General features: G+C 36.6%; 1 protein-coding gene across 1 annotated transcript; it reads right to left on the bottom strand.

The window, feature by feature from the left end:
* Positions 1-5,422: 5,422 nt before the first annotated feature.
* Positions 5,423-7,910, bottom strand: LOC149232116 (organic cation/carnitine transporter 4-like). The gene is made up of 2 exons (XM_089379358.1): positions 6,865-7,910; positions 5,423-6,658 (listed from the first exon to the last, which is right to left on the bottom strand). The coding sequence occupies exons 1-2, from the start codon at positions 7,319-7,321 to the stop codon at positions 5,439-5,441; spliced, it is 1,677 nt and encodes a 558-aa protein (XP_089235484.1). The 5' UTR covers positions 7,322-7,910; the 3' UTR covers positions 5,423-5,438.
* Between the last annotated feature and the right edge of the window lie 1,994 nt (positions 7,911-9,904).

The raw sequence follows: 9,904 nt of genomic DNA, 5'->3' as shown, positions 1-9,904 counted from the left end.
TATTAAATAAAAAATATTCAGAGTTAAGTGCATTCATTTTAAATAATAAAAAATATTATTATATTTTTTTCTCAATTTTAATGATTTTTAAATTTAGTTTAAATTATTTTTATTTTGTTGTTTTATTGTATAATTTTCTTCCTAATACTAAAATATTCAATTTTGTCTGTATGGGTAGTTCAAGTGGCGATGATGTGAAATGAAGTTTCACCAAATCTGAGATCTTGGGTTCGAATTTTGTGCTACCCTCCCTGTAACACGGTGAATAATAGACATGTAAACTTGAAAATCAGTGAGTCCTAACAAACTTAAAAAAAAAAATATTCAATTTTAAATATTCAAATAAACCAATTTTATTTAAAAAATATTATATTAAATATAAAATATTTAATGTTAAGTGAAATTATTTTAAGTTATATATATATTATTTTAATGGTTTTTAAATTTAATATAAATAATTTTTAATTAATATTATTATAATATAATTTTCTTAATAATAATAAAATATTTAATTTTAAATATTTCAGTAAACAATTTTTATTTTAATTTAATTTAGGTTTTTGTGATCCATAATTGAATTTAGATTTCTATGTGTTGATTTTTTTTGGAGAAATCAAATTAGATATAATTCCTAACTATGGACCATTCATAATGGGCAACAAGAATATTATATTAAATATAAAATACTTAGAGTTAAGTGAATCTATTTTATATAGTCTTGTTACTTTGGTCTAATTGTTGGGGAAGAGGTTTTGTGTTCCAATCTCAAGACACCAAAGAGCTCTTGTAAAGGCGATTTCTTCAGTTGAAAAAAAATAAGTGATTTTATTATAAATAATAAAAAAATATTATTGTTATCTTTTTTTAATGGTGTTTTTGAGTTTTTGATGAAGATCGAGCTAAACAGTTTATCATCCTATCATGTTTTTTTGTTATTAAAAATCATTAATTAAAATATAAATAATTTTTTTGTTATTAAAAATTATTAGTAAAAACATAAATAAATCTATTGTGCAGAGTTCACAAGTTAATATACAATTTCAATAGATTTATAACAAATTTCGATAAGATGGCTCAGAAGCTAAGAGAAATTATTTTATCGCACAGTTTAATAGATGTCTGCCCACCAAAAAATGTCCCCACTTGGGATAATGGAAGAAGTGGAAATAGATACATAGCTAAGTGACTTGATAGATTTCTTGTCCAAGAAAATATGATAGATAAGATGGGGGATGTTAGATCTTTTATTATCGAAAACTTTGTATCAGACCATCGCCCAATCATTCTTCACTGGCGCAATATTGATACAAGAGTGGGTTTGCCTTTCAAGTTCAATAGAGTCTGGCTAGAAGACTTAAATTTTGATTCCCTTATCTGATTATTCTGGAAGGAAAGAAGAAATACAAAGGAAGGCCTCTCATGCACTGAAAGCTTTATGAATAGGCTTCGAGTTCTTAAAGCAGAGGTAAAAATATGGGAAAGGAAGAAGAAGGAGGAACTGAGAAGGGAGTTGTCAGCTATTGAGGAGGAATTAAAATCCTTGCATAAACAAATGGCCACCCACTCCCTTCCTGACAAAGTAAGGGAGAGAATACGTGTTCTAGAACTAGGAAAAAAGAAAATTCTTCAAGTTAGAGAGACGACTTGGAGATTGAAAAGCAAAGCATTATGGATTAAGGAAGGAGATAAAAATACCAAGTTCTTTCATCGTTTTGCCAATTGTAGAAGAAAACAAAATACAATCTGGAAGATGAATGATGGTGAAGGAAACAGTTATAATAAGCAATCAGAAATTACATCTTTGGCAGTAACATATTTCAAAAAAGCATACAGTAGAGTGGAAGTGGTGGATGTGGAATCTCAGATATGGGCAGTGGATGAATATCCTATAATGTTTAATGAAGAGGACAATGTGGAGTTGTTTAAGGAGGTTAAGGAGGAAGAACTGAATCAGGCTATTAAATCAATGAAAGGAGATAAAAGTCTAGGTCCAGATGGATGGACTGTTGAATTTTTTGCTCATTTCATAGACATCTTCCAGGAGGACCTGTTACAGATTGTTGAGGAATCAAGGACGAAAGGCTACATACACCCTCATCTAAACTCAACATATATCTCCCTTATTCCAAAGAAATCAGAGGCGGAAACCTTTGTTGATTATCGGCCAATATCATTGTGCAATCTAACATACAAGATTATTTCTAAGATAATAGCAAACAGACTGAAAGTATCCTTATCTAAATTCATCTCACCTGAGCAATATGGATTTCTAAATAATAGAATAATCCATGATGCAGTGGCTGTTGCACAAGAATGCATGCACAGTATTAAGTCAAAAAAGATGAATGCAACAGTAATGAAGGTAGATCTAAAAAAAACCTATGATTGCTTAGATTGGGGATACCTTAGAATGGTATTGTACAAAGTAGGAATAAACTCAAATATGGTAGAATGGATCATGGGTTGCGTATCTACAGTTCGTTATGCAGTTATAATCAATGGATACCCATCCAAGTTCTTTTGCAGCGGGTAGGGGACTTAGACAAGGATGTGCTTTATCCCCCCTTCTTTTTATCCTGGCGATGGACGGACTGAGTTTAAAAATAAAATAAAAAAGTTGTGACAAATGGTGTATTTGAAGCTCTAAAAATCAGTAGTAGTGTCATTGTTTCCCATAGCTTTTTGTTGACGATATCTTGCTGATGGGTATGATAAATAGACTCAAATGGTATTCATTATCTTTAATCATAAAAAAGTTTGGGAAAGCCACGGGTCTTGTACAAAATGAACAAAAATCCATCATTCTATATGGATCATGTAACCAGGATGATATCAGATATATCCAGAACTGTTTTGGGGTAAATGCAGAAAATCTAGACAATGGTATGAAATATTTGGGGTATCGACTAAAACCAGGATGCTATAAAAATGTTGATTGGATGTGGTTAGTGGAAAGATTTTATTCCAAGATTAAGGGATGGGAATACAGATGCTTATCAATGGGAGGACGTATCATCCTCACACAGTCAGTTCTTACACAGCTGGGGATTTATTGGGCACACTTGTTCCGCATTCCACAAATGATAATTAATCAAATGAATCGAGTAATGGCAAGGAGATGTAAATATCATTTGGTTAAGCTAGAGAAGAACACTAGACCAAAAATTTTGGGTGGATGGGGTGTACTAAATCTAATTTTTTTTGGATGGGCACTTATTCTAAAATCTTTATGGAGGGGCATCAATAGTAAAGGCATATGGGGAAAGGTGATCCGATCCAAATACATGAAGAATAAGGATTTTTCTTTTTGGTTCAGACAAGGAGCAATTGGGAAAAAATGTGGTTCCCAGATTTGGAATAGTTTTATCAGGGTCAAGTGCATCCTCTTTCAAAACATCTTGTGGTCTTTTGGATCCAGTAATAGAATTATGTTGGGAAAAGACTGCATTATTGGAGCAAGAGTGGTGCTCCCTGGGACAGTGGAACTAGTACACCATCTAAACAAAAGAGGCATTTATATCCTCAATCAACTGATCTATGACTAGAATGTTAGCATTCCTATTTGGCTTGAATCTACTCAACTGAACCTTACTGGTCAATACAAATTGGATTGGATACAGTTTGTTAAAACTTTAAAAGAGGCGGGATATGTTATGATAGCAAAGGAGATTGCATAGCATGGGCTGGTAAAACGAAGAAAACAAGAGAGAATCGAGGTGGCGGACTGCTATCTCAAAATATGCTTGAAGGAACTACAGAATGTGGAATATTGTTGGTTTCACAGTTATTGGCAAATTAATATTCCAATAAAAATTGTAATTTTCCTTTGGCTAACATGGCAAAATAAAAATCTCACATGGGAAAATTTACAAAAGAAGAATCATCATGGTCCTGGGATATGTTATATGTGTAGACACAATGTTGAGGATAATGAACATTTATTTTACACTGCCATAGATCTGTTAGCATTTGGAAACACTTCACTACCAAGTTGCAGATTCCATTCATACAGTTTAATACAATTGAGGAGTGTTTAAAATGGGGGAGCACTCAAAGCAAAAGTAGGCGACTGCTCACTTTGGTTGTTTTCTGGGAAATCTGGAAAGATAGAAATCAACTGATTTTTGGCTCTAATATAAGGGGAGAAAATGTAATCTATGAACTCATAGAACAGTGGGTTATATCAGATCAGAATGACGGCATTAAGGAAAAAAGGAAGATAGAAAAGGGGAAGTTTCATATCTCCAACTACCCGGCGGGGTTTTTTGATGGGGCAGCTCAAGGAGGAAGATGTGGGTGCGGAATCTGGATTAAGCTATCAGAAGAACAGGAGTTCTAGATTTACTAGAATGTGGGAGAGGGAACAAGTATGAAAGTAGAAGCTATAGCTTTATGGGGTCTACTATGGTTAATTAAATACTTGGATATCCCTCAAATACAAATTTATGGGGATTCCAAATGTATGATAGATCATGTTAAGGGGAAGAATAACATCCTGCAAAATTCTCTACAAGGCTGGCTGAGGCATATAAAAAGTATATGGAATACCCTTTAGCATCCCTCCATTCAGCATATTAGCAGGGTTCACAACAAGATAGCGATGAATTGTCAAAGAAAGGATTACTAGCCACAGAAGATGGCATGTATATCCTAATAAAAATAGGATCAGACGAGACAGAAGTAGAAAACCTCAAGCTGTCGGGATAGACCACTGAAGATCTCCACAAAAAAGCAGAACACCAATGCAGATAAGTTCCATGAAAATCTTTTGTATTTTTGTTAAAGTTTTGTACATTTTTGTATTTCTTTTTGTATAGAAAAGAAAGAGGAATGGATACTTTAATGTAGGTATATACAGAACATGAAAATGATTCGAGATACATCTTAGTTTTACAAACTCACATAGTGAATATCTGTGATATATTGTGGATGAGGCTGAGAATATATAGATGTATAGACACTGGTTTATATTTAGCTCTATGATGAGTTTTTACTCCTCTATATAGTCAAATTGTAGATATCACAGGATCTATGAGGATGGTCTGTCTTTCATATGTATGTACTGTTTTAAGCATAATATAAAACATATGGTTTTTCCAGGCCGAAAAAAAATTCACAAATTGAAACACATTTTAACTGAAAAATATACCCTAAAAACCTCCAAAATTAAACCATTTTAATTTTCAAATTTATATATAATTAAAGACTTTATACATAAATTTTGCGCAAAATTCAAATTAGATGGACGGCCCCCGGATCGCTAGCTCCCTGAATCACTAAAAAGAGCATTAAAATTGTAATTTCTCTTAGACAATATTTACGTTCCGAAAATTAAGAAACTATACAAGTATTTTGAGAGAAATGTGCCACTGATACAATTACATTTCTGTCCTTTGATGCTGATCTGCATATCTACTTCAACTCCGATCAAAATTAAATTAAATACTTCCAGTCGGCTCTGCATTTTCCAAAGCTCCCATGGTTTCGTAAAGCGAGCGATTCAAGGTCTCGGGAAGTTTGATAGCCAGAAAGCCTCCTATAATACCCGAAACGCCGATTATTGCAAATGGCAGGGCTGGATTTACAGTTGCAACCACCACCACCAGCGGAGCGATAACGGCGCCGATCTGCCCTGCCTGGCACGCCAGACCTAGTGCAGCGTTCCGGACCACTGTTGGAAACAACTCACAGGTGTAGATGAATATCAAATTATATGAACCCGCCATGCCGAAGATTCCTACCATGCCGCAAGCTACCTGCACGCCGCTCACAAATCCCGACACGCGCCCGGAAACCCACCTTGGAATGGCGAGTGTGGAGCTGGGATTCGAACCGTGAACGTGGAGGAGCGCCGACGCCAGGCTTCCCAACAGAGAAGACACTCCGCTCAGCAGCATGGTGGAGATGAGGATCGCCCGCCTTCCGAATTTATCTAACGTGATCGCCGTCAGGGCAAATGCAGGTACCTCTGCGATTCCGTTGAGGAAAACGCCCAGATATAAATTGGCACTCAGATTTACAACGTTCAAGCTCAATCCATAGTACCCAACTCCACAGGCCAACCAAATGAACGCCATTAAAACCATCCTGGTACGCGTCAACGGCGACCGGAAAACGTCCACAAGGCTTCCCGATGTCTCGCCGGAGTCCGCCGCATCGTGTTCGTCGCTTTCCAGGGCCAAAGAAACTCCCGCCGGCAGCGATTTCCCGTTCTTGGCGGCAATCGATCTCATGACCTCCATGGCCTCTTCCAGTCTGCCCTTCACCAGGTACCAGCGCGGGGACTCCGACACGAAAGGCAGAATGAAGAGGCAATACAAGGCGGAAGGAATCGAACTCGCGACGTATAGATATCTCCAGTTACGGGAAAAGTAGGCGAGAGCGGGCAGCACCGCTATGCCGAAAGAAAAGAAGTAGAAAGTCGACATGCCAGCTGTTCCTCTCTTGGAAGGGCCCACGGGCTCCGTGGCCAAAACGAAGGACGACAATCCGACGCCGCCAGTACTAGTGCCCGTCAATAAACGGAGAATCAAATAAACCCAGAAATTCGGCGAGAAGGCCGTCAAGAAACCGAGGATGGCATTGCAAATACAGACCAACCTCAGCACTCCCTTCCGTCCCAGCGAAGAATCAGACAATTGCCCAAATATCCCTGCACCTGCATTAACATATCAGAAACAAAGATGAGCACACTGCATTTTTATATCAATGGCGGATTTTCGGAATATTTAGAATTTGATTCAAAATATAATGATAAGTAGAAAAATTGACCATCCGATTTTAAAATATACCCAAAATCTACCATCCACATAAATTCAACAATTTATATCTCTGTAACAAAATTCAAAAGGAATGATGAATTACCGAGCATACACCCGATGAAAAACGCAGACTGCACAACCCCAACTTTGTATTCCTGGTCACAGATCAGACCCCATGTGGAGACTGTAGAAACTCCACGGCCCCCTTCCCATTCCCATGACGCCCTGTCCATGGAACATATAGATCCCTTCTCGCTGCAGGATTCGAACCCGTGCTTCATGGAAGGTAAATTTTGGGTAGGGTTCATGTCTTTCCTGCAGTGCCAGTCGGGCTGATGGTCGGCAAAAATCATGACCATCGTATGCAATGCCTCCACTGTCCATGCGAGGCTGGACAGCACGAAATGCCTGAGCTGCCACCGTCCAAATTCACCAGTCCATGTCTGTAACATGTCGTCCATGCTGATCTTGGTGTCTCTCTCTGTAATGCATAGATTTTCGTCGTCTTTGGGCATGAGTTCATCCTTCAAACTGCCCAGATCGTCAGCTTGCTGATTCATTTTTGCCTAACCAGACGATGCGAACAGATGGGGACAATGTCTATGAAATAGAATTTCCCTGCAGTATTCTAAGAGTCTGCAACGGCGGGCAGAATTGGCATGTAAGATCTCCGGAAAAAATAGAGAATCCTCGATTTCCACCTCGACTTCGACCATAGAGTTGGATTTAAAATTCACTAGCTGATCAGGGATCTTTGTATAGTAAGTGCGCTTTTCGCAAGAGAGCAGAATGGAATTCTTGGCAATCCTTGTTACCGGGTGATTTCCCTGTCAAAAAATTCTGTTCTATCAACATTTTTGGTAAAATGATAAAATAAGCACTAAAATTGGAGAGACTGGTATTTCAGATTTGAAATTCCAACCCTGCAAAGTAACTATTCTGTACACCATACTGCAGGTACATAACATTTCTAACCCTCGGATCCATGGAAGCATGGGAGCCTTGAACACGCGACCGTTTAACTGAATTATTATATAAAGAAAGAAATCCGCAGATGAGCAGGTTCCTTACATGATAAGTCATTTCCGACCTGATCAGGAATAACCCACCGCCATTCCGAACATTCCGATTGTCAAGAAGATGCCAAGATCCCACGGGAATAGATAACATCCCAATTTGAAACAGAATTTCAAAAGAACATCGCGAATTTAGTCCGCGGCGGTAGCCCCAACGGTAGGGAGCCCGTACCGCGCAGGTGCTGTCCTTTATGCCCACCGTCAAGTCGTGGTTAAATGGTTCAATACGGCTCGGCTTGGGTATGGTTACATTGGGCATTTGAATTGTTTGGCGGTGAAAAATAATGTGGGTTCTTGTTATCTGTTTTATGTTTTTTTAGCAGTGTAGCCAGGATTAATAGGTTGTAGTTGACTCAGGGTTGTTTACATTTAATTATAATTGATTATGATAGATTATGATTAACTATGATTCATCATGGTTGGTTATGTTTTGTCATGATTAACCATGGTTACCATGGTTGACAACCATAGACTAAGGTTTACCTTAGTCAACCATGGTGACCATAGTTATCTATTGTTGACATAGTTGACTATAGTTGACCTAATAAACCTAGTAAACTTAAGTCAACCTAGGTCAACCTATTAAACCTAATAAACATAATAAACCTAGCTCAACCTAGTAAAACTAACAAACCTAATAAACCTAGGTCAACCTCCTAAACTTAGGTCAATCTATTAAACCTTGGTAAACCTAGGTCAAACTAGTCAACCTATGTAAACCAAAGTCAACTTAGTCAACCACTAAGTGTAGGTTAATGCAGTAAACCTAATAAAAGTAATAAACCTAGGTCAACCAAGTAAACCTAATAAACCTAGATAAACCTAAGTTAACCTTGTAAATCAAGTAAACCTATTAAATATAGTTCAACCTAGTAAACCTAGATAACAAACTTAAGTGAACCTAGGTCAACCTAAGAAACCTAGCAAACCTAGGTCAACCTAGTAAATCTAATAAACCTACTAAACCTAGGTCAACCAAAGTCAACTTAGGTCAACTTGTTAAACTTAGTAAACTTAGGTCAACCTAGTAAACATAGGTAAGTCTAGTAAACCTAGTTAAGCTAGTAAACTTATGTCAACCTAATGTAAATTTAGGTCACCCTACTAAATATAGTAAACATAGGTTAACCTAGTAAGCCTAGGTCAACCTAGGAAACTTAGTAAGCCTAACAAACCTAGGTTAACCAAAAAAACCTATGTCAACCTAGTCAACCTAGTAAATTTAGTAAACCTAAAAAAGCCTAATAAACTTAGGTCAACCTAGTAAACCTATGCCAACCTACATGAACTTAATAAACCTTGGTCAACTTGTTAAACCTAGTAAACCTAAGTCACCCTAGTAAAGAATAATCTAATAACCTAGTAAACTTAGGTCAACCTAATAAATCTAGTCAACATATGTTAACCTAACAAACCTAGTCAACCTAGTAAACTTAGGTCAACATCGTAAACCTAGTAAATCTTGCAGCATCATTATTTTGTCCAATTACGATGTTGTTTATTGTTCGTTACATTGCAATTTTGTTTGTTGTTTGTCATATTGCAACATTGCTTTTTATTTGTCGCATTGCAATGTTGTTTGTTACATTGGGAACAATATTAAAGTTAATGTCCATGGTGGCTATGTTTTTCCATGACATCCATGTTGACTATGGTTGACCATGTTAACCATAACCAAGCATAGCCACCAACCATAGGTGAGTTGTTAATGTATAGATTATTGTATAGTTAATGTGTAAAATGATGTATTACTAAAATCTTGTCAATGTCTTAATGTGTAGATTAGTGTAATATTAATATCCATGATTATTGACTTTTCCACATTTTAAGATCTTGTTTAGTAAGATGATGCATGGTTATGCAATCAACTTTTGTTCTAGATTGAAAATTAATTGCTTTTATTAATGTTATTTATTTCATTACCTTTTGAAAACATTGATTTATTATCTTTGACATTTTTCTAATTTCTGCATAACTTTAGTGGTCCTAAAGTTCTTTTATTTCACAAAAGCTTAAGCTTATGAAAAGATTAACCACAATTTTAAAATTAATTACTTAAGTAGAAAA

This window comes from Pinus tabuliformis, chromosome J (assembly GCF_031772625.1).
Source record: "Pinus tabuliformis cultivar Carrire ecotype Pingquan chromosome J, CPIR1, whole genome shotgun sequence".
NCBI classification, from domain to species: Eukaryota; Viridiplantae; Streptophyta; class Pinopsida; order Pinales; family Pinaceae; genus Pinus; species Pinus tabuliformis.
The sequence above is the reverse complement of the archived record's forward strand: the minus strand, read 5'-3'. Positions and strand labels throughout refer to the sequence as shown.

What these genes read in the sequence shown, in the direction of transcription:
- LOC149232116 (XM_089379358.1), bottom strand. Translation starts at nt 7,321, where the DNA reads ATGAATCAGCAAGCTGACGATCTGGGCAGTTTGAAGGATGAACTCATG. An exon ending in TTTCATCGGGTGTATGCTCG is followed by an intron (nt 6,659 to 6,864) that starts GTAATTCATCAT and finishes ATGTTAATGCAG; the next exon opens with GTGCAGGGATATTTGGGCAA.